The sequence below is a fragment of the Larimichthys crocea genome, chromosome X (genome assembly GCF_000972845.2).
Source record: "Larimichthys crocea isolate SSNF chromosome X, L_crocea_2.0, whole genome shotgun sequence".
NCBI classification, from domain to species: Eukaryota; Metazoa; Chordata; class Actinopteri; family Sciaenidae; genus Larimichthys; species Larimichthys crocea.
In genome coordinates, this window is record NC_040020.1 from 9272011 (window position 1) to 9297336 (window position 25326).

Below are 25326 nucleotides of genomic sequence, written 5' to 3' on the forward strand. Positions count from 1 at the left end.
GGTTATGTAAGGCTGTTGTCCTATACTGCCGCTCCAGCTGTACCATAATTGTAGCCTTCTGCATGCCCATCTACCCCCCTCTTTCTTTCTCCCTGTCTCTGATGCCACAGAGCTACAGTAGGTAGTGTTTCCATGCTGCTGCCTTGTCATAGCGCCGTTAGAGGTAGGTGGAGCGGAGTTGGAGTCTGTAACAGCGGGTTGTCACGGCAGCGGCTAGCGGAGTGGATGTGGACGGTTCAGGTGCGACGGCTGACAAACTAAAGGATGGGAATAAATCGCCGCCGTCCATCACTCGCCTCCCACGTTGTAAATGCAGATAAAGTGAAGTTTGTGATCTGTGAAACTTCTTGCATCGTCTTTCATTGCACCTCCACCTCCTCCCTCTCTCTTTCTCTTTCATGTCTCACTCTCAGAGCCCGGCGGTCCCTCCTTCACCATCGGAAAGGCTGTCTGGCTGCTTTGGGGTCTGGTTTTCAACAACTCCGTCCCCGTGCAGAATCCCAAAGGCACCACCAGTAAGATCATGGTGTCAGTGTGGGCCTTCTTCGCTGTCATCTTCCTGGCCTCCTACACTGCCAACCTGGCTGCCTTCATGATCCAGGAGGAGTATGTAGACCAGGTGTCGGGCCTGTCAGACAAAAAGGTGTGAATCAGAGGCAATGTGTGGGTTTGTGGGGTGGACGGAGCAGGTGTGTGAAGGTGCATTACATGGGGCGTTGTGAAGTTATACCTGAGCCTGTGACAGAGTTCATGATGTAGGGCTGCAACCAGTGATTGTTTTCATTGTTCGTGTGATTTTTCATTTCAAGAAACGTGGCAAAGAAATACAAGACGTAGCATATATATTATTATTTCACCAAGCTCTCACCAACCACTAAAAGTCAGTCCCACATTTACTCTTGTCCGGCGGCTTCTTGCTCCATTCCTAGCCTCACCCAGCTCCTGTTCTTGCACGACACCAGCTCCACATCCTTGGCCTGTAAACCTCGTCGTCGTCGTCTTCTTCTTCTTCTTCTTCATGCTTGCAGAACAACACTTACGCTCCCCCATGCTCTAAACTCACAGTCCGGCTAACAGACTGAGCTAACATGAGCTAACAGCAGCTACAGCTGTCAGCAGTTTACTTCACTGTCCATCATAAACTCTGTAAATCACAGAGAGTTGAGGCGGAGCAGCCGGAGGACATCAGAGGGAAAACCAGAAAACATTTCCTCCATAAAATATGATCTTTTCTCTTCTTAGCTTCCTCCGTCAGCGTCCTCTTCACTCTCTTCTCCTCTGCCATCATGTCCATAGAAGCTGCTGAGCCTGGTTACCTCCTCTTCTTCTTCCTGGTAGTCCATAACGCCTGTTGGTACAAACACTAACACTGCTCTGAGCTCACAATCCGGGCAGCCTGGCTAACAGACTGAGCTATAACGAGCTAACAGCAGCTACAGCTGTCAGCAGTTTACTTCACTGTCCATCATAAACTCTGTAAATCACAGAGAGTTGAGGCGGAGCAGCCTGATTTTCCTGATCTACGACCACACGGCTCTATTAGATGTTTCAAATGTGTCCATTTAAATTGATTTTAAAGTCAACTGAAGTGTGATTTAGCACTTCACTCTCGTCTGCAGCATGTGGTGGAGGAAGGTGTAGTCGTTTATTTTTCCTCCTGAACACACACACACACGTGAATATATTTCCAACAGAATCATTATTTCTGTTTTTTCAAATTAGCTGAGCTGTTTACAGTCTTTGCAGGTTCCCCCCCCTGGGTGTAAGTGAGAATCACCGGTTTAGTCAATAATGTTAAAAAACCACCAATCACAACAGTCCAAAACCATCAAACTCATTAAAATTACAAAGATATAAAGCAAAGAAAAGCAGCAGATGTTCAAATTTTAGAGAATTTTTGTCACGTTTACTCAGATGATTAAATAATTCAATATCATTTTTTTTTATTGAAGCTTTTTTAAATAGTTTTTCTTTCCTTCGGGTTGATTCATCTAGAGATGTGTAACAACAAGGTCAGTCTGAATTTTTGTGAATTTAACAAGCCGTAAAAAAAAATTCTCAGGAGCCGTTTATCCCGTTAGATCATCTTAAAAACTGGAAACAGCGTTCACCTCCAGCGATCGCAGTTCACCTCGAAGGTCACGTTCACATCAGAGATTTAGAAGTTAACATTGAGGGAAGAAGAAGCGTCGGTGTTCAGTGAAAGTCCAACAACAGAAAATGAGTGAGCTGCTATTTTGATGATGGAATAATGAATTTAAAATGACATTTTAAGCAGAAACACAAAATGTTCAAACCGTATCAGGACAAAGTGTCTCAGTGCTACACCAAAGAAGACAAAGCTTGAATCTTGAATCTTGAATCTTGCGACCGTCATGTCGTTTTGGATATTTGTCACATTCATTGACCGAACGATGAATTAATCAAGAAACTAAACAGCAATGAACATAATCACTGGTTGCAGCCATGGACTGATCTGGATCTTTGTCTGAATGTGTCCTCTGTGTTTGTCTGTCTGTTGAACATTTAGTTGATTTTGAGCCTCAGTCCTGTGCTCCTGCTCAACAGTGCATTAAAAGGCTATTTGCTGCAGCTCAGTGCCTTTCTTCCATGCTTAACGAGCACTCCTCTGTTATTTTCTCTGTGTGGTCTCTCTTCTCCACGGAACAAAACCCGCCCCGCCACAGTTCCAGAAGCCGAACGAATTCTCGCCGCCGTTCCGGTTCGGCACGGTGCCCAACGGGAGTACAGAGCGCAACATCCGCAACAACTACCGGGACATGCATACTTACATGACCAGCTTCCACCAGAAGAATGTAGACGAGGCACTGCACAGTCTGAAGAGCGGGTGAGACGGATGGAGGGGAGGATGGAGAGACAGATGGAGGGGGGATATGAGTTGAAAAGGGTCTCAGCAGGGAAAGAAAAGAGTGTGTGATGGAGCTGTGAGGTCCTATACTGATGCAATATAGAGAAAAGATGATCACGGATAAAGAGAGGGAGCATTCTGGGCGACGTGGGTGTGCAGCCGGTGTGTATCTGCCGCCCAGAATAGCAGCGCTGGTTGCTGTGAAAGCTAACTAATATCCACTCTCTCTACCTTTCAACGCGAGCTAATATCATCCTTTCTTATTCACTCCTCCTCTCCGCCTGTCTTCCAGCGTTTCCATCAAGCCGCCGCTGCTGCTGAGGAATTAAGAATGCAAAGCAGCGACGCACCTCTGGTGTTTGGTGAGAGTTTGAGCTGAATGACCACAGAGGCCTGTGAGAGCCCCGAGGCATCGTTTGATGGTAGTTTGTCACCAAGCTGGAGACTGTCAGGTCAATTCACCTGTCAAATCACTCACAGTTTATACGGATGAAACAGAACAGAGCAGAATACAGTGTCCCGAGGAAATGTTTGGCACACCGCGCACATCCTGACACGCCGTGTCACATTCGGAGGATGTAGCAGAAACAGTTGTACGTGAGCTTAGAGAGCGTTTCAGTTTGACAAACGCTAATTCAACACTAAGTCTAACTTACCTCGTGGTTCCTGAAGATTTCAGCCACATTTAAGTGGATGGCGTTACCCAGTTGTCATGGAGATGGTTCAGATGGAGGAAGACCACAAGCTGTGGTTGAAAGCTTCAGAGGAAACACGTTTGTTTGTTTGCTTTGTGAAATCGTCTTTAGATTCACTGAAACAACACAGCTGCTCTTTTCTTCCTGGAGGTTAGTTCATTTGAAATTGATCATCTAATAGTCACAGAATCCATTTCTTAATAACCTTTGAGTTCATATTTCTGGACTATGAGCCTTTTTGCAGATGTTTATCTGATAGTGCTGTAGCCAAATTTAAGGAAGTGATTCCTTCAGCATTGAATTCAATGCCATGTCTCAATGTAACAGAGGAGTTGTCTGTCCGTCCTGGGAGAGGGATCCCTCCTCTGTGGCTCTTCCTGAGGTTTCTTCCACCTTGTTTCCCTGTTAAAGGTTTTTTCCTCACTCGAACCGAGGGTCTAAGGACAGAGGGTGTCACTCCCTGTACAGATTGTAAAGCCGAGGAAAATGGACTGATTTGAAATCTGATTTGATTTATTTATTTTGTAGATAGTGATCAGTCTCATCAGCTGTACGGTTCAGTTTGATACATTTGTATCCAGATTCAGAGTTAGAAAGTAAAAGTACTCATAAATATAAAATAAGATTCTCCTTTGTGGTGTCGTTCTCAGTCGGTAGAGCAGCCGCCCCGTCTACGAAGGCTCAGTCCTTACCGCTGTGGCCCAGGGTTCGAATCCGACATGCGGCCTCTTGCCGCTCTCTCTCTCTCTTTACCCACGTTCCTGTCACTCTTCAGCTGTCTCTATACAATGAAGCTCAAAAAGGCCAAAAAAAAATCTTTAAAAAAGTGAAAAAGTGTTTTTTTCTGTACAAAAATGAGAAATAATTTGTCATAAATGGTCTAAAACAGTGGTTCTTAACCTTGTTGGAGGTACCGAACCCCACCAGTTTCATATGCTCATTCACTGAAACCTTCTTTAGTAAAAAATAAAATATGATTTTTTTTTACTGGTGCACAAAATGAACCGTGCATTAACATCACCTTGTTCAAATAACAAAACCAACACAGTGCATGAACTCACAACAACTTACCTCAGTGTGACTTCTGCTGTTGCCTTTGAGAGACCAGTTCAGATATGCGTGGCTTCACCTTGGCAAGTGCCAGTCTCGTGTCATTTTCACAGCAGAGTCTGCTCCTTTTCTTAGTTTTTATGTCCAGCATCCTCGAAAACGATTGCTCACAAAGATATGTTGTAACAAATGGTATAAAAAATTCCACCGAACCTCTGAGACCGACTAACCGAACCCCTAGGGTTCGATCGAACCCAGGTTAAGAACCACTGGTCTAAAACAACAATAACAGTTTGTAAATTTACAGATAACGTCTGTAACGTTACATAATTCTGTTTCAATAAAAAAAAAGAACCATTAAATGTAATTATTTTCCACAAAATTTCATTCTGTGGAGTTCAATAGTTCCACATTCAATTAATTAAATCCAATTAGACCTAAAATAGCGTAGCCCACAGTTTTTTATTCAGTGCACAGCAGGTCGGTCTGAATAATGAATAATACAACTCAACATGAATGTTTTATTTAAATTTTCTAATAATTAATAACAGATGACTAAGCTCTTTCTATGAAACTTTCCAAAAATTATCATAGACTGAAGTTATCTCCACTCAAGTATCCTAAAATCTGAGGGAACTGTGGACACGGTGTAACAATAAAAGAGTTCGTCTAACACGCTTTTGTTGCAGCAAACTGGACGCCTTCATCTACGACGCCGCAGTGTTGAACTACATGGCGGGCAGAGACGAGGGCTGTAAGCTCGTCACCATCGGGAGCGGCAAGGTGTTCGCCTCGACCGGCTACGGCATCGCCATCCAGAAAGACTCGGGCTGGAAACGGGCCGTGGATCTGGCCATCCTCATGCTGTTTGGAGATGGTGAGGACTTCGATACTAATGATTTTATTTGAATGAAGAAGCCTGAGCGACAGAGGTGATTTCTATTTAGCTCTTCTCTGTTGTTTTTAGTGTCATTCACACATTTTTGGAGATAACGGTTTAATATAACGATAACGGCAATTCACTGATTTCACTCGCAAAATGTTTCATCAGTCGGAGACGTGGAGTCATTGAGGACTCTGGAGGAGGTCAAGCTTGTTATGGTGACAACCCAAGAACCTGCTGGTAGATCCTGGCAGTCCGCGAGGCTGTCGAGCTGCAGGATGAGGCCTCCTGAGCCAGGTTGGCACAGTTCAGTACTTTCTCAACAGCAAGGCACCAGCAGGCCTGAAAGGCTCCAGCTGCTGCTGCAGTTGTAGAATTGAACGCTCCGATGTGGAAGGGTTTTGTTTGTTTTGGGAACCCGGGAGGTATCCCACAGATGCTCGGTTGGATTGAGATGTGGAGAATTTGGAGGCCGAGTCAACGCCTTGAACTTGTTGTTGTGTTCCTCAAACTCAGGAATGCAGGGTGCATTCTGCCATCAGGGAATACTGTTTCCATGAAAGGGTGGATACGGTCTGCAACAATACTTAGGTAGGTGGTACGTGTCAACGTTAACATCCACATGAATGGCAGGACCCAACGTTTCCCAGCAGAACATCGCCCAAAACATCAAACTGCCGCCTCCGCCTTGCCATGTGTTCCACAGGAAAGCGACTTCAGTCCAGACCACCTTCTTCCAATGCTCTGTGGTCCAGTTCTGATGCTTACAGCTTTCTGAAGTGGACGGGGGTCAGCATGGACACCCATACACAACAAACTGTGATGCTATGTGTGTTCTGACACCTTTCCCTCAGAACCAGCACGAACCCTTTCAGCAGTCGCTCGCCTGTTGGATCGGACCAAACGGACCAGCTTTTGCTGGCTGCCCATGACCCTGTTGGCTTCCTTGGACCACTTCTGATCAGTACTGACCATGCAAGACTGGGAACACCCCACAAGAGCTGCAGTTTTGGAGATGCTTTGACCCATTTGTCTAGCCATCACAGTTTGGTCCATCAAAGTCACTCAAATCTTGGCGTTTGTCCATTTTACTCTGCTTCTAACACGTCGACTTTGAGGACAAAATGTTCACCTGCTACATGATATATCCCCCCGTCTGACAGGTGCTATGTTAACAGGTTAATCGGTGCTATTCGCTTCACCTGTCAGTGGTCTGATCGGCGTAATTTTACTCTCTGGATTGTGTTTGACACGTTAAAAGTAAACTCGTGTGATGTTCTCGGATGCTCTTTCTGATAGCTGCACCTCAGAAGAAGCAGACATAAAAAGTCCAAAGCTCAGCCTACGATTCTGAAAAGTGCATAAATAATTTAAATCCTTTACCACCTCCGAAGGCTGATAAGTGACATGCAGGGGAGCGCAGGAGTGTTCACAACCTGCACACATGTCTTTGTGGAAAATATTACCGTGGCGCTGTGACAGCAGCTTATCAATTCAGCAATATGGTGGCAGTATATCTCCGACTACAGCAGCACCTCATCATGTAAATATTTATATAAGGAGGAGGTTGAATCCCATTAGTGCACAGCGCTCAGGATCCTGTATGTGCCGGTCGGGTTTTGTTTTGTGCCCCAGCTGTTGTTGTTGTGTGTTTTTGGTAGCGACCGAGAGAAACCAGCACGGCGCCTGGCGTCACCGAGAGAATGATGAGCACAGTGATCCACGAGCGGCCTCTGGATCGAGCTGCTGCTCCGTCGTGGCGGCAGGATCGAGCCAGTTGAGGCTCGGTTTGGACGCCCATGCGGTGCCTCTGTTCGGGCGGGTTCTGGCCTCAGATGACACAGACGTTCCCCATCAGTGTGGACAGATAATGAGACACACGATGGAACGACACACGTTTAACAACTCTGAAGTTCTGCTGCGTTGGTTCAAAACTTCAGGATCACGCTGGAAATAAGATTAAGAAGTTAATTTCTTTAAGATCCGCAAACACTAATCAAAATAATTGGTTGTATCACTGATCAATCTTCAGAGCGGAACCACGTCTCTGCTGACAGAGATTTGATGCATGAATTGTGTAAAGCATGTTGTTGTTAAATGATGAGTAAGAACATTTTTAATGTATGTATTCATACACATCAGTTACTCCTATGCCGTGCGCTCGAGGAGGACTGAGGTTCTGTGGAGAACGTTGACGTTGGAATCAAAGATTTCGTACGTATCACTCAGCTCCGGTTTGGACACACTCTTCATATAAAAGTAATGACTGTCTCTGATGTGTCTTTCCCTTTAGAGAATACACCTACAGCAGCTCTCCACCTCCAGAGATAACATGTGGTCCATGCTGCTCACCAGCTGACAGATCATGTATTGCACAGCATGTTCACACACACACACACACACACACACACACACACATCACTTTCCATCCCAGGGTGTGTGATGGATAAAGGGGTCATCGCACAGAGAACATTCAGCTCGGATCAGATCTTTGAGAGCCGAATCGACTCAGACCTCGACATACTCCACTGAGTGATGTTCACCAAAGTGCCAGTGTGTCTGTGCATGTGTGTATCCGAGATCAGTGTGTGTTTGTGACATGTTTGATTGTGTGTGTGTGTGTGTGTGTGTTCCCCAAAGATTAAACATGTCTGCACAAATTTACCAAATGGAAAAGTCCTGCTGTCCGACGTTACCTCTCATTACTTCACGTTGCCTGTTTGGCTGTCAGCACACGTATGTTCGTCCAGGTTAAGAGATCAGACTCGTCGATGTTTGCTCGTATCTGTCACGTCCTGTTTAAGAGTCCAAACATGAACAGCTGTAAGTCATATGTGCAGGGAGAGAGGATCCGCGACGACCTACTAACAGAGTAGAAACAGAGAATCCGGATCAGGAGGACTGTGGGAAAAAATGTTGAAGATGGAGGAGACGTTGGGAAAGAATGGAGCGAGGATTAGAAAGCGGAGAATAATTAGAATAATATAGATTTCAGTTGCGTTATAGATTCTGCTCATTGATCCGGTTACAGTTCTCAGTCGATTTCTATTCTGTTGGGTCGATACGTACAGATTTAAAAGCGTGCATGAAGAAAGCGCTCGTGTCGCTGAAATCTGCAGCCTGACGAGAAGAATCGATAAAGTCGGAGACGACACGCTGGGTCCTAAATGGAAAATAAATGTTGTTTTGGTGGTCTGCCAACAATAGATATGTCCTGTTAAAGCAGATGTTTTATGACGTACTTCCAGTTTGTCCTTATCGCTCTACGGTTTAATCTTTTGGCAAATACATGCACTCGCATTCTTTCCGATATTTAGAAAATATGGTTTTCACAAGGAATGGGTTAATTGTGCTCGTATCGTAAAGACAGATAAAAGGGCAACATTTAAATACACAACCTGCCTACAATAAAATGACCAAATACTCACAAGTTAACAAAGTCTGCTGGGCAAAACGTCGCTGTAACGCAGTTGTGGGTGCAGTGACTTTCTCGAGTTGCAGTGAGGCTTCCAGGTTTGGTGCCGCTGTGCAGAGACCTATACTTAAAGCTGTGATCTCCAGCTGTATACGGCGTCCTGCAGAGATGGTGCACAGATGTGGTGGGCGAATGGATAAACTTAACTCCACCTAGAACGAAATAATTGTTGGTTGTACATTTCTCTTTGTGTTTCAAACAGATGTTACAGATGGAGCATGAGCTTCAGAGCTGCTGTAGTGGACCCATAGTAAGATGCACTGTGTGTCGAGGCGTTGGACCCAGACTGGACCCGTGTCTCTCTCTGAACATAGCCAGGCTAGCTGTTTCCCCCTGTTTCCAGTCTTTATGCTAAGCTACGTTAATTACCTCCTGGCTGCAAATCTGTAGTTAATGCACAGGCGTGACTTAACGAATTTAACTCAAACAAAGAAAGTGGAAGACAATTCAAACTTTATTTATTAATATAGAACCTTTTTTGCAAACGTCAATCAATCAATCAATCCATCAAACTTCATACAAAACATGCAACACACAATAAAACCCTGACACCCACCTCCACCCTATTATAAACAAGGCACTATGCAAACTGAGGAACATGCAAAATGCAAAAAGTAAAAACAGAAATTGAATAAATTCTTTGCAGAAATATAGAAATAAAGTTTGTCCATGCAATGATTAAATGTTTAGAACGAGTGCAGATTTCAATTCAAGGACCAAATCTGCAACAATAACAACAACATAATGTTAAATGTTAATAAGAAGTATCAGGGATTAGATGATAACTAGGAAACCAATGTTTCTACTAATGACCGATCACTGTCAGACTGTCACTAACATTAAGTCTGAGACGAGCACGCACACAAACAGTCGACACACAGTCGATCTCGTACAGAGACAGTCTGTGCAGATCAAACAAATCTTTCTGGACGTGTCCTCCCCCTTTAGCAGTCCCCCGCCTCCCCCAGAGATCTGCAAACTGAAGGAGGGGGGCACATTTTAGGGTGGAAACACTCGTCACATGACCACACACACTTCCTCCCCGAGGAGTCTCGACAGGCGGCGAAGGGATAGCCTCGCATAAGCAATCTTTAATGAGGCTGATCCTCCAGGGGGGAGGTGCTCAGTCGAAATAACACAACGTGACGTTTGTTGCACGTACGCGAGACCTACAGGAAAATGTCTTTGTCCTCACACCAACACATGGATACAGTGACCTGTGTTTACGTGTCTCTGCTTCCTCCAGGTGATATGGAGGAGTTCGAGGCCCTGTGGCTGACGGGAATCTGCCACAACGAAAAGAACGAGGTGATGAGCAGTCAGCTGGACGTGGACAACATGGCGGGCGTCTTCTACATGCTCGGGGCCGCCATGATTCTGTCGTTAATCACCTTCATCTGTGAACATTTGTTCTACTGGCAGCTGCGTTTCTGCTTCATGGGCGTGTGCTCCGGAAAGCCCGGCTTCACCTTCTCCATTAGCAGAGTGAGTGTGTTTTATTTTAGGTCTGACCTTTGTCCTCCTGACAGAAAGATCACAGGAGTGGCGGCGGTTGAGGTGTATCGAGTCGGTCAGGGGGATACGATGACTCACCTGAATTACCTGCAGCTTGTTTTCAGGCCGGGCACTCAAGAGCATCCGGTGTCACACGAACAAAACAAATCTTCACCTGTCTTTGAGGTCCAGGGTGTCAGATTGAGACGATTCTCTTCACAGAGATGGAATATAGTATCCATGAGTATGTTTTATTAGTGCATTGTTACCTGAAAATGACAATTAACAAATAAATAAACACCGCAGAGACTCTTCTACAGAGTATATGTCAATTAATGGGAATTAACTGTAAATTGGGGGTATATTTTAATTTATTCAATTTATTATATTTAACTAATTTGACAATTTATATAGAGTCAGTTAATGGAGTCAGGTTCACAGGAGTCCAAGATGCCTTTATGCTGAAAGGTTTGTCCAAGGAGGATTCATCAATACACATGATGCCGTCCTCTCTGGATCGTCTCTTTGCCCTGAGAATAGTGACACAGCTACTGTATGTCCCTGAATGATCATTAGTCTAACCAACAAAAAATATGTTTACCCATGGTGGTCCAACATTGTGCAACATTATCTCTGTGGAGGCTTTTACGTTATTCAAATTCAAAACAACTTTATTAATCCCACTGGGGGGAATTGGTTCGGAGCGGCTTCTCGTCGGCACAAACACAGCAACAAACAAGTAAATGATACCAGAGAGCTAAGTGTGAAGAGACTTTAAAAATATTTGATAAATAAACTCGCTGAGATCCAGATGAGGGCTGATAAAAATAGACACAACATACTCCGTCAGTGCCATCGGTTAAAAGAAAAACTACAGAGCATTTAGCAGTCGGATCGCAGAGGGAATGAACAGTTTGGTTAGAGAAGGTCAAACATAACGCCGCCCTGATGGCGAGAACAGAAAGTAGCTGCTGCGTTACGGAAGATCTGTTGGTTACGAAAGGTCAATATGTTGACTGACATATTGCGGGACCGACCGCCAGACGGTTAATGAAGCTCACAGTCTTTGAGAAAATAATTAGTTTATCGTCTTAATATGCTGAAATCTGCTACACATCCTCAGCCGCTGACCTGAAGGTGTGTTTGTGGACGCCTCGGCGTGGTTATGACACTTAACGAGGTGTTTTTCCGCGTTATTGACGCAGGTTATTTAGGTCCGTATAAATAACAACTTAAGCTAATTTGCATAATGTTACCTTTTAACAAAGAGGTCGGGTTGTCGCATTATTTCCCGGAGAAAAGGACACCAGCGTTTATGTGTTTGGTGTCGAGGCTGAAGGTGTTTCTAATTCTAATGTAATTTGGTTTACACCCACTCAGACTGACCTGGAGTTAAAACATGCGTCTGTCCTCGAGAGAAACACTTCTTCTCTTGTTGAACTGTCAGCAGTCCTTGAAACTGTATCCGGGCCAAAAAAATAATAAAAAATTATTGTAAATTGTATTGCAAAACTTGACAACACCAGCCTCGGGTGCTTTCACCCAAAAATTTAATTTTAAACTTAAAAATAAAAAAAATAAATCTCTTAAGGACGTTCCCACCAGCACAGGCGAGTCCACCAAATTAAGCACCAGAGATGTGACGTTCTATTAAATAAATATATAATTTATAACAGAAATCATCGTAAAACAACCTTCAATTATTAAAATACTAAAAATAAAAACAATGATTTTTTTTTTTAAATGGCTCGGTGTAGAAGTGTTGCAGGCGAATTCAGACAGAAGTGTAAACTACGTTACAGATTACGGATAACGGATGTCGGTAACTCGACATCTATTGCCACGGCATGAACGCAGCGCAGCAGGACAGTCTGTAACACACAGTTACGAGCAAGAAACAAATGTAACGAACCACATACCTTAGTTGGACGGCAAAATATTCAAGCCATGGGTGGCAGCGGAAGGGGAAAGGTTTAAGGTCCGGTGGGTGAATTGCGGCAAAAGCTTCCTGCTGGTTACGTTATAATTTCACGGGAAACCTACGCACCCGTTTTTTGCACAGTGGCTTTAAGATCCGCTCCGAGCTCCAGACTGATTTTACTTGTTGCATTACGACAAGCATGATTCAAGAGTGGCTCCGTTCACGTAACAGTCTTGCAAGAAAAAAAAAAATCAAAGGTAGTGCAGCGTTCAAGAGAAATTGCAGTTCATACACCGAATATAGAAAGTGCGGACAAGTGATGAGACCACAAAGAGCTAATAAAATACAGAGGAAGAAAAAGAGATCAGCTAGGCAGAGTCATGATAAAGAATAAATCCGGCAGCAGGACAAAGGCGGAGCAGAATGGAGCAGACACACTAACCTCTGTTCTATTACCTTTCACGGCAGCTGTAGTCGCTATAGATGTAGAGATACAAAGACAGACAATCCCATTGGAGCGGCTGCCGCTCACCCGAGCGCCCGGAAACGGAGATAAAGCAGACACAAAGAGAAGAACGGTGGCATTAAAAAAAGGGGGGGAAAACGAAGGGTGACGATTCAGATCCATGAATGTAGCTCGGCGACGGCGAAAGTGACTAAGAGACAGACAGAAACTGTTTCTGACAAGTTGACGCCTTTGAGGAATGTTGGCCGTCGATGGCGCTGGCTGGCTGGTGGGTAGTGTGTCCTCGACCTTTTGGATTTGGCTGTCGCCTCGACCACAGATTCCCTTGGCCCCCATTTGATTTGATCACGCTTGTTTGACTTCGGCTTTCACCAACGAAAACAAACACGCGCTGATGGATAACGACATTTTGAATAGAGGATTGTTAACCCGCGTGTCGCGGATATCAATAGAGCGTCGGATAAACTTTTATGAAGTGATTTATTTCCTTTCTCAGCACTCGGTAGAAAGCCCAGTGGCGCCATTGTCAGCTGAATTTAAATTGCATCGATTAAACCCATTGATTGGTGGTCAAAACCACGAGCTCGCCGCCCCTCTTGTGTTATCAATCAAGACTTTGATCTGCTCATTGTCGTCTCCATCAGTTCGCCGGCTGAGGTGGAGTGCCGAGCGGCAGCTGCGAGAGTCCATGCCGTTCCCCTGAGAAAAGTCATTTATGAACTCAGCCCCTATTACTGTTTAATAGTGTGTAAACAAGAGGGTGGTCAGAGGGAACATGGCAATGCATTAACCTCTCTCTGCCTCTGTCTGTCTCTGTGTCTCTCTCTCTGTCTGTTTCTGTGTTCGACTCTGACATTAAATCCTCTTTGGTTCTTGATTCCTGACCGCTGCCACACATCATACCGCTCTCACTCTTATTCTGTCTTCCTCCCATGGCCTGTCTCACCCTCTCTTTCTCTCTCTACCTCCCTTTTCTTGTAATTTTCACACTCCAGGGTATCTACAGCTGCATCCATGGGGTTCAAATCGAGGAAAACAAGTCAACCATAGACTCACCGTCGGCCACCATGAAGAAGAACATGAACAACACCCACTCCAACATCCTGCGGTTGCTCCGCACCGCCAAAGACATGACCGCCGTCCCGGGTATTAACGGTTCCCCGCACGCCGCCCTGGAGTACAGCCACAGTGGTCGTGACTCAGCTATCTATGATATCCAGGAACACCGGCGCAGCTTGGTGGGTCACCCTGTAGACTGCAAGTCCGCACCACCCTACATGCCAGAGGACAACATGTTCAGTGACTACATCAGCGAGGTGGAGAGGACTTTTGGCAACTTGCCCCTGAAGGACAGCAACCTGTACCAGGACCATTACCTGCACCACCACCCGGCCTCGGCTCTGGGTATGTCCGGCCCCCCGCCTAATAGGCCGCGTAGCTTAGGCAGCACTAGCTCGTTGGAGGGGGGCATGTTCGATTGCGACAGCTTAGGGGGAGGGGTAGCGCCCATCTTCACCACCCAGCCCCGCCCCTCCATGACTCACAGGAATACCAATAAGTTCGACCTGATCGCCGGCCACACCCCTGCGGATTCCAACCAGGGTGGGTTCAAGGGAAGCAATGTGTACGGCAGGTTTTCTTTCAAAGGAGGCGCATCCAGCACGGGGCTCATCGGGGGGCACGACCGGTACTGTGGTGGGGGTGGGGGAGGCTCGGGGGGTGATGACGGGAACATTCGCTCTGATGTTTCGGATATCTCCACGCACACTGTCACCTACGGCAACCTGGAGGGCAACCACAAGCGACGTAAGCAGTACAGGGACAGCCTGAAAAAGAGGCCAGCCTCGGCCAAGTGCAGACGGGAGCAGGACGAGATAGAGCTGAGCGGCTTGAGGAGGAGACCCCACCACCACACCGTCCACCACCACTTCCCCCACGGGCCTCAGGCACACCGCACGGTCTCACCTCCCCTGGAGCGGAAAAGGGGAGGCGGAGGGGGTAATTCTTCACCTTACTTGTTCCGCAAAGACAAAGAGAACCTGAGGGAGTTCTATGCGGACCAGTTCCGCTCCAAGGAGGGCAAGGCCAAGTGGGAGCAAGAGGGTGGAAGTGGAGGAAGTGGTGTGGGCGGTGGTAGCGGTGGCGGTATCTGTAAAAGCTTAGTACCTGTGGAGGACTTCCTCAAAGGTAAAAGCAAGAAGCCGGAGTGTAAAGGCGGGCTTGGATCAGTGTCGGCAGGACAGCAGGCCCATACCTGCTGGGAGAAGGGGGTATCTGGGATAGGAGGGGGAGGCATAGCAGGGGGTGACTGGGAGTGTCGTAACTGCCACAGTGTCTGTCACCACAGTGGAGGTGTAGGAGGGGGAGGCGGCACGTGCACAACTAGCGGGGTTGGGGGTACGAGCAGTCGCCCCAGCTCGGCTGGCTGCAAACGCTGCGACTCCTGTAAGATCCAGCCAAGCAACCTTTACAACATCAGCGAGGATAACAACATGGTGGTGATGAAGAGTAGCGTAGGACCCAGCCAAACACAAACTCAGGCACAGCGTAGGAAGCTAGGACCAGGTGGGAGGGTGTTACGCAGGCAACACTCGTACGACACATTTGTGGACCTGCAGAGAGAGGGCGCAGGCCGCATGGGAGGAGCTGGCGGAGGCGTTGGGGGGCAGTTTGTCCAGCCCCGAAGCGTGAGCTTGAAAGACAAAGATCGCTTCATGGAGGGTCCCAGCCCTTACGCTCACATGTTTGAGAGGTATTCAGGTGACAGGGAGCCCTCCATGTTCGGAGGAATAGGCGGAGACAGGGTGAAAGGAGGCTCCTCCTTCAGTTTGTTCCGTGGAGGCGAGGGTGGGTTGCATCAACGGTCGGTGGGGGAGAGAGACCTGAGGGACAGAGATAGAGCTATGATGGGAGGTGGGGGCTGTGGTGGTGGTGGTGGTGGTGGTAGCAGAGGGGCCGGGACTTACTCCTTGTCTAAATCTCTCTACCCAGATAAGGTGAACCAGAACCCCTTCATCCCAACCTTCGGCGACGACCAGTGTCTTTTACACGGTGCCAAACCGTACTACATCAAAAAGCCACAGACGCAGCAACAACAACAGCAACAACAACAACAACAGCAGCAGCAGCAGCAGCAACTTCTCAACAACAGCCGGGGAGGAGGGGACTTCCGCAGCTCCATGGGAGCGACTTCCTATTTGCCTGCGTCCGCCACAGCTGGGGTGATGTCCAATGTGGCCCCCAGGTTCCCCAAAGAGCTGTGTTTGGGCGGGGTGGCAGGAGGGCCCATGGGGAACCATCACGGGTCCAGCAAGCTACTGCCCGGGGGCAGGGACACGTTAGGTTTGGGGCAGGGACAGAGACCCTTCAACGGTGCCAGCAATGGACACGTTTACGAAAAGCTCTCCAGCATTGAGTCGGACGTCTGAGGGCGAAGAGGAAGAAAGAGAGGGAAGATGGAGTGGGTGAAGCAAAGGCGGGGTGTGTGCGACGGAGAGATTCAAACAAAGAGAAACGGGCACGGGCTGACGACGTCTCTGCGTGAAGAGAAAACGAGACACGATACTGTGTGTGTTGTCCTCACTCCGCTAAATGGAAAGAATTTGGACGATGCACGAGGCCGCGGCGGGCGGAGCTGTGGTGAAGTCCGGCGGGAGACACGAGTTTGTTTTTTTTAATGAGAAGAGAGGATTCTGGTGCTGCTCCGACCGACGCTCAGAGAAAGATAGGGAGGGATGGAGGGAGGGGAAAGAGTGAAATAAAATCTCCGGTCTCTCTTCACGCGCTCATCGTCTTTCCCTCCCTCCTGCAGATCTTAAACACCAAAACAAACATTTTGTTTAGCAACGGAAATACAATCATGAATGAGAAATCAACACTTCTGTTGAAGTAACAGGGTAAACTAATAATAACTGTATTGATAATGTTGATAATATTATTGAATATTATTCCAGTGTTTAATGATGATGGGTTTGGATTGTTTTTAACTTTTATTTATTTAAATGTTACATATTTGTATGATGTTGATTCTTTCTTAGCTTACCAATATTACAGGATGCTGCTGGTAGACCAAGTTTGTCGGTATGGATCTTTCTTTTGGGTTCCTGTAATTTGGACTCTTCTTTGCTCTTAATTCTTCATGTTTGATTTTTTATACTTTTCTTACTTTTGAGTGCTGTGAAGTGTACGTGAAAGGCATGACTCGCTGAGTACAAATGTACTTATAAATTTGCAAAGAAGGTCTTTATTTTATTTCTTTTCTTGTTTATTTCTCAGCTGCAGAAGCAACATCATCATACTGATTTGCCGTTTCCTCTCGTTTCTCTGCTCGGCAGTACCAAAATGGGTCTCTCACATTTTGAGCTGGATGTGCCTTAAAGGATTAATACTGATTTTCTACACACGAGATCTGTTTTTGTTGACAGATTTAACCTGCAAACAAATTTTAATTTGAGGGTGAAAATCCACCTGAAGAAAAGTCTGATATGAGAGTTTCATGAGCATAACAGACTTTTAGTACAAACATAAAAATCGCTGCAGTAGAGGAGGCTTAAACATCCCCGACAAAAGTAACTAATAGCAGGATTACAAGGGTTAAAACCACAGTGCCATGTTGAATAAACATTCCTGTTCTCCCCCAAAAAGCCGCTGTATGTGAAAAAAAAAATTAAATTAAACTGTAGAAGCTTCTTCTTCTTGTGCTATTAACTCCTCGATTAATCTAACTACAATTTAAATTTACTTTAAAGAAGCTCAACGAGCTTCATCACTCCTCACCTCTCTTCATTTTTTTACATAATGGATGACCCGGGAACCAACTATCCATTAAATACATGTAAATCACATTTAATGTCGACTTGTTGCACTCGTCGCGTTTCATTGGGTCCGACTCAATTGGCCGTGACAGTTTTGCTGTTCGGGACGGGGACATAATGGACTTTCAGAGCGAGGCCTCCGTCTCTGGGATGAGCAGCCCTGGCATGTTAATTATTTCATGATTGCGGCTGTAAGGCCTGCCTGCTGTATTAGATGGTCACATTCGGATGATATGAGGGGGGTACAAGTGTTGAACATTTTCCCTCTGCTGGTATAAAGGACGACAACAGGCTCCAACAAGCCCCAAAAAAATCTCACGAATTCGTCAGGTATGAGGTCGATGTGAAGACTGACACCACTCTCATGTCTGTACAGTAAATATGAAGTTATTTTAGCTCAGCATAAAGATGAGAAATCAAGCTGCAACCTCCGTGAAACCAACAACTGCAGTTCCTCTAACGTCCACTTGAGGCTGGCTCCAGAAGTGAGTCAGTCTCCATAAGTCCCCATGTCCAAATGTCCAAATAAACATGTTTACAGCCTGGTATAAAACTATTTCAAGGAAGCAGGGGGCAGACAGAGTGACACGCAGTAAGTTAGCCGTCCGATGCGGGATTCAAACCGGGGCCAGCTGCAGCAAGGACTGTAGCCTCTACACACGGGGCGGCCGCTTAACCCACTACGCTACCGACCGCCCCATATAAAACAGAGTTAAGTGTGTGGACGCTTTGATTGACAGGTCGGTGTCGTCACAGGCTTCGTTCAGCTCCACCTTCGCTCCACTTTGCCCATTTTTAGGTCAGTCAGGAGGTGACGGAGGCGGGACTTCCACACTGAGCTTCACAAGACCTGTGGGTGACGTCACGGATGCTACGCCTCGGTTTTATACAGTCTATGTTAGAAACACATGAAAACTGCTCACCTGTCTCCATGTACAGGTGATCCACCTACCAGCACCTCTAAAACAGCTAACGACACCTTATACGTTATGTCTTGTTTGTTTAACCTCTGACTCTAAAGATTAAAAATATATAATGTGTTAAGCAGTGAGCTTTAGAGATGCTGGCGGGCAGATGCTTTACCTCTGAGTCATTATGCTGAGCTAAAGCTGACGGACTGGGACATGAGAGCGCTGTCGATCTTATCGAGAATTTCCCGCAGCAGTTTTTTTTTTAGTCGAGAGAAACTGATAAAGTCCATCCCTCGTCATTTCTCCCATCATGTTGTTTAAACTCACATTTTGCACCAAACGGATCATAGAAACTAATTTGATCATGTTCTGTAACCCGGGGTTCTCCCTCCGTCCGACCGTAATCTGTTTCACACGCTGAGATTTTTGATGAAGTCGAAAGGTCCCGCGTGAACAGAGCGACTGAAAACAGGCGGTGCAGTCAGACGTCTCTGCGCTCACACAGGTTTAGTTTCAGCTCCACGGTTCAGGTCACTTCTCACCGCTTCAATCCGACGTGTATTCATTGTTCCAACCAAATTTTAAAACCTAAAGCACAATCTGACTGAATGGGTCCAATATTTGAGTTTGTCGTACATCCCAGTCAAAACTTTTAGAAGACTTTCCTTCTCTTGGTTGACAAGTCAGTATGTATGATACCAGGGGGGCTCTAGTGTTTGTAAGGACTTGCATGTAAAACACTTTTTTTTCTTTCTTTGTTTGTTTTTTAAAAATCTTAACTTTTTAGCCCAGTAAATGAAAACATGGGTGTTTTTTGAACAATATTTGAACAATTTTATCAATTTCATTGGTACTGATGATCCATGTAGTACTGTAGGTGTGTGTGTGTGCGTGTGTGTGTGCTTGTTAAGAAGACACCAATCTAACTAGTCAAAAATTTTGGTTATACTTTAAAAAAACAACAAAAAAAAGGCTTAAATCGACTACAAATCTCACTAGGATAGGAAACATTTTCTTTATTAATGTTTAAAAAAGATGAGTTTTCTTAGTGGATAGTTTGTGTAAATGCTTTTAAACAAGGTTGAGGTCTTGGTTAATACATTTCATCGTCACTGAAGAAGCCTTCTTCATCTCGACTCCTTTTCTTTTGAATATCTCGGTACGTTTCATTATTTCTGTCATTGTACGTGCCTGAATACATACGCTTGATTACCTCCGTGTGTGCTCATATGGAAGAGAGAGACAGAGTGTGTGTGTGTGTGTGTGTGTGTGTGTGTGAGAGAGATATAACTGTTTATTGTACATGTATTATAAAACTGTATGTAAATACTTTACCTCACGCTCATGGACTTTTGATAAAAAAAGAAAATACTGTACAAACGGCAGAGAATAGATCTATTTGGGATAAATCTTTGATTCGTAGGTTCCCCTCGCAAAATTTGCTTTTTGTAACTTTCAGGCCAGGATGTGTGCAGTCGTTTATTATTATTATTATGATTATTATTATTCTTCCACAGATAGCGTGCACATTTATTAAGTCAAGGTTTGTTGGTGTGTGTTTCCTTTTTGAGCTGAGGAGGTTTTCTCGAAGGAGAAACTTATCAAGCGGCATCGTTCACCGGCACACAGAAAGCACAATAGATTATCTGTTGCATTTTGTTTTTTTCTCCTCTTTGACTAATCTTCTGTTTTTGTGTTTTACCACAGAAGATCGAACAACTCCACCCTTAAACCCCACACCACACCACACCACACACACCCACCCGACCCTGAGCTGTACAGATTGTGAAAAATGTACATAACGACAAAAAATCTAGTTCACCCTCGCATTTTTTTGTATGGAGAGAAATTACTTGTGTGAAGAGAGTATTTCAAAAATTTGATTGAATATTTAGTAATATTGAAAAATGAGATTAAACACAGTCAATGTGAAAAATAAGTGCTGAGAAATATTATTCTTCTGTCTCTTTGGAATAAAAGTGTTGAGTATTAATAAAAAATAAGAAATCTCGAGATGATTTCGTGTCTTTTTGTTTCTCCACATGCACACAGGTCACGCGTGGATCTGATGACGGTGTCGTCTTCTCATTAGGCCCTCCATGCTGGACAAGTGTTTGTGTTTTTTTGTAAACCAAAGGATTCACAAATACAGAGGCTTGAGAGAGAAGGAGGGAGGGAGAAGAAGAAGTGATGCAAACTGAAGCGAGCAGCAGAGATCAAAGCTTCACTCCCCCTCGCTCCTTCAGACTCTTTTTTACTCTGAAAGCTTCGTCCAGCAACAGGAGTTATTTAAAGAAACCTGCAGGTTGGAGGGAGAAAACGTATCGATGTGCTTGTGCGTAAAGAGAATTTGAGCATGTGGACGCTCGCTCGCACAGGTGAGGCTTTCAAGAGGCGAGGTCTTCATCATCTCTCCTTAGCCGGCTCCTTAACACCGCCACCGCCACCAAACCCCGACAACAACCTCGGGATGCAATGCAACACATGTAACTACTTCTTGACAATTAACTGTTACCTAGCAACTGGCTCTTTTTCCAGAGATGGGGAGGAGGAGGAGGGGAGTGCAGAAAGAGAGACACAGAGAGAGAGAGAGATTTATACAGTATTCCCACAGCATCTTAACTGGATTGGATGCAACAATGCATTGACAATACAATACCAAAATGGAAAGTACAGCCTGAGCTTAACACCCACACATCGCAGCGTAGAGAGGAGACGGAGGAGGAGGTGGAGGAGGAGGTGGTGGTTGATGTATAGATTATAGTATGGTTTTTTAAAAAAAAAAAAGGGTGGTGTTGGGGGGTGGAAACAATGTGACGTGGTGAGTGTGCAGATGCAGGTTGAAGATATAGAAACAAAGCTGCCGCCCTGCAGCGTGCGAAACCGGTTGCTGTAGAAACACTTTGCAAAGTTTTAATGAAGGCGTAAAGTTTGAATGTCTGTGCCCACAACATGTGCACACACACACACACACGCACACACACATCACCGTACACAAACAAACAGTGTAATTATGTTAGCAGATAATAGGCACCCCCTGCTGGGCTCACGAGGACTGGTCCTCCGTGAATCAGTCACACCTGAGGCAGCAGGCGAGCACTGACACCCTGTGGACACAACACGGCATCCTCCGGTTACCTCAGGACGAGCCGCACAGGTGAGACGGGAGGCGGACTTGATGGATGCTACTGAAAGATCAAATATACATTTAAGGTCATTTTCTCTTTTGTTTTGTGCTGAAATCAGACTTTTCTTTTTAAAGGTGAACGCCAGAAATTTAGGACTTCACTTCTGTGAAGTTTGGAGACTCACATGATGTGAATTTGATTTTATTTGATAGTGTAACTGAAGGCAGCCTTGGTCCACGGGGTGCACAGGTCAGGTGACAGGTAAGATAACCTGGCTCCTACATTTCCCACAATGCACAACTCGATTGCATCTTTCATCAGACCCTTTCTGCCGTGTTTATTCTGCTTTTTGTTTAAACTTTTAGTGTCTTGAGTGTGACCTGTGACATCCAACCAGGCTTCAGTCGGCTCCACCTCTCAGAGGCTGGAGAGCCACCACACTCAGAAACCTGCACAGAGACTACGTCCATGTTTTATACAGTCTGTGGGAACACGACACGGGTGGAGCTTCATGTGGAAAATAGGTGGAGTGCCTCTTTAAGTCGTCTGTTCCTGTCAGATTTATTGTTCTGCTTTTGTATGTATGTTCAGAATGAACTGAATGAATAAGACATCCTAAAATAAATGATATGTATTAATAAATAAAGCTCAATATGTAATAAAACCCTGAAATTAAATAAATAATTAAATGTAATAAATAAAAGTCGTCACCTGTCCGTCATGACAGACCTTTATGTATTAATTAACTTCATAATAAACATATGAGCTCATCGTCACCATCTGCTGAGGAAGACCATGAGATGTGGCTGAAAGCAAACACTGATTAAATGTTAAAGGAGGGAAATGTAGTCAAGAGTTTATTAAAGTTCATTAAAATCAGAGTTATCGATACAAACTCAGTTTTTATATTTTACAAATAAAAATGGATTTCTTACATAATATTTAATACTTCTCTGTCTGTCTCAAACTTTCCCGCCCTTCTTCTTCCTCCTCCTCCCTCCATCACTGTGCCTCTCCCTCCCTCTGAACCAGCCTCCCTCCCCCGTTCAGGACTCTCACCCGTCTCCTCCTCACCACCCGGCTCCCCCTCGGTGGACCTCCAGCCCTCCCCGCGGTCCTCGGGCTGTACCGGGCCAGGCTCGCCATCTCTGCTCTCAGGCTGTGAGGAGTCCGTCTACCTCCTGCCACCGCCGCCGCCTCCTCTTCCTCCGTCACCTCCTCCTCCTCCTTCTTCTCCCGGTAACCGTGGTGACGGAGGAACGGTTCCAGCGTTGCTAGGCGATGGGAGAGCTCGGTGATGCGCCTGCGCAGCAGGGAGACTTCTCTGAACAGGTCGTTGACGGACTCAGACAGAGGGCGCACCCTGCAGGACGAGCAGAGGAGGTTCAGGTTTGTGAGGAGGTGAGTCTGACCACATGGTTCATTTTGTATCTGTTCTGGAGCTTTCGGTCACATCGCATGATCTTCATCAACATATTGTCATAGAAGAATATTATATAATAATTTTTTTCTACTGAGCAGTTTCAGGATTTTCTGTCTCTGTTCATTTAAAAAATGTACATGCAGTTCTGTGCATCTGATGATGAAGACCATGTGCCATGATTGAAAGCTTGACCTGATGGTGTTTGGTCAACGTTGACCCTGCAGCTTTGACACAAACTTTATCTGAGATTTTTTAAAAATCAAGTGGTAACTTCTGGAGCTGTGAAGTGAAGCCAATGTAGGAAGTGCCACAAACTGCAGTTCCTCTAACGTCCACCTGAGGCTGGCTCCAGAAGTGAGTCAGTCTCCATAAGTCCCCATGTCCAAATGTCCAACTTCACAGCAGAAATAAACATGTTTACAGCCTGGTACAAAAAACAGTTTTGGTCTCTGTAGCTAATTTCCCCGTTCATGACAACTGTACTGAGGGTGAATTTATATACAACTCACCTGTTCAGATTATATTAAGGCTTAAAGTTATGCAGGATTAAGAGCGTGGACACTTTGATTGACAGGTGGGTGTCTTATTTGAACAACCAGGCTTCATTTAAACTCCACCTTTTTGACCATTTTTGGATTAAAGCTCTTCAGAAACCTGTCACGGAGACTACATCCAGGTTTTATACAGTCTGTGGTTCAAACTCACGCAGAGGCCTCAGTTACCTGGAGTAGTCGGGCAGCAGCGCGCTGGGCTCAGAGTGCAGTAACGTCTTGATCTCACTGAAGATGCGTTTCCCCCAGGCGTCTAAAACCCTGGTCACACTGCGCACCGTGGCCACGTTCACACTATCAGCTGAAAGCAAGAACACGGGAGAAACACACACACGTGTTTTAATGACTTTAAGCTCCACACAGTTATCTCAGTTCATTCAGTTCAACAGTGAATCATCTTTAAAATCTTCAAAACTTCAAACGTGTGATTTACAGGCTCCGTATCTCCGACACGTCGCAGATCAAACACAGATTTACCTCCCTCTCTGTAGTTCCAGTACCCGTAATCCAGCTCATTCTCCTCGCTGGATGAACGGGCCCCAGTTGCCACGGCAACCGCCATCAGCACCATCAACAGGCAGGGAGGGGCCATGACTTTAAAGATGGACACTGCACCTTTAAAAAAACACACAAAATAAAAAAAAGGGATTCAAACACAGAAACAAGAACAGCTCACCTGTGATCAGCTGAACGGTGTCTCTGTCATTCGTACGTCTGTTCTCACACTATGTAACTTTGGGCTCCGGGTCGGGAGAAGTACGTAACGCTTTACGGCACTAAGTCACACAGCAGCAACTATTTCACTGATTCTGGTGAAACTGGATCATATTTTATGGAGGAAATGTTTTCTGGTTTTCCCTCTGATGTCCTCCGGCTGCTCCGCCTCAACTCTCTGTGATTTACAGAGTTTATGATGGACAGTGAAGTAAACTGCTGACAGCTGTAGCTGCTGTTAGCTCATGTTAGCTCAGTCTGTTAGCTGCTGTTAAATATTAGCTCAGTTTGTTAGCCGCTGTTAGCTTAGTTTGTTAGCTAATGTTAGCTCAGTTTGTTAGCCACTCTTAGCTAATGGTAGCTCAGTTTGTTAGCTGCTGTTAGCCCAGTTTGTTAGCTGCTGTTAGATGATGCTAGCTCAGTTTGTTAGCTGATGATAGCTAATATTAACTCAGTTTGTTAGCCACTGCTAGCCAATGTTAGCTTAGTTTGTTAGCCACTGTTAACTAATGTTAGCTTAGTTTGTTAGCTAATGTTAACTTAGTTTGTTAGCTAATGTTAGCTCAGTTTGTTAGCTGATGATTGCTCTGTTTGTTAGTTGCTGTTAGCTAATGTTAGCTCAGTTTGTTAGTTGCTGTTAGCTAATGTTAGCTAAGTTTGTTAGCTGCTGGTAGCTAATGTTAGCTCAGTTTGTTAGCTGATAATTGCTCAGTTTGTTAGCCGCTGTTAGCTAATGTTAGCTCAGCTTGTGAGCACAGGCGTTTTGGACCACCGGGAAGAGGAGGTTGTCGTGCCAGAACTGGAGCTGGGCAATACAGAAGTTAGTGTCATCGATCTACAAAGCCAGACATCCCAAGTCTCCCGGAAGTTCCGGGAGACTCCCTGATATTAACAGTGGCTCCCTGATGCCCGCGAGCTAGGTAAAACATCCC

The 25326-nt window shown here is 45.5% G+C and overlaps 2 protein-coding genes across 9 annotated transcripts in view; one reads left to right on the top strand and one right to left on the bottom strand.

Annotated features, from left to right (window-relative positions):
- The window catches only part of grin2bb (glutamate receptor, ionotropic, N-methyl D-aspartate 2B, genome duplicate b), a 100567-nt gene extending 82493 nt beyond the window's left edge, over positions 1-18074 (top strand). For 5 of the 8 annotated variants that reach the window (XM_027283303.1, XM_027283305.1, XM_027283306.1 and 2 more), the window contains 5 exons: positions 414-643; positions 2688-2848; positions 5304-5491; positions 10219-10457; positions 13849-16281. In XM_027283303.1, the coding sequence (XP_027139104.1) occupies positions 414-643; positions 2688-2848; positions 5304-5491; positions 10219-10457; positions 13849-16281 (3251 nt within the window). Of the gene's footprint in view, positions 1-413; positions 644-2687; positions 2849-5303; positions 5492-10218; positions 10458-13848 lie in introns of all 8 variants that reach the window. The other 3 variants (XM_019256445.2, XM_019256446.2, XM_019256444.2) reach the window with 3 other exon arrangements.
- Positions 18075-22673: 4599 nt separating this feature from the next.
- si:ch211-243a20.3 (uncharacterized) overlaps positions 22674-25326 on the bottom strand; it is a 4759-nt gene continuing 2106 nt past the window's right edge. The window contains exons 2-4 of the mRNA XM_019256374.2: positions 24158-24295; positions 23852-23981; positions 22674-23069 (exon numbers count right to left, since the gene is read on the bottom strand). Coding sequence (XP_019111919.1) covers positions 22709-23069; positions 23852-23981; positions 24158-24272 — 606 coding nt within the window. The 5' untranslated portion in view covers positions 24273-24295 and the 3' untranslated portion in view covers positions 22674-22708. The remainder of the gene's footprint in view (positions 23070-23851; positions 23982-24157; positions 24296-25326) is intronic.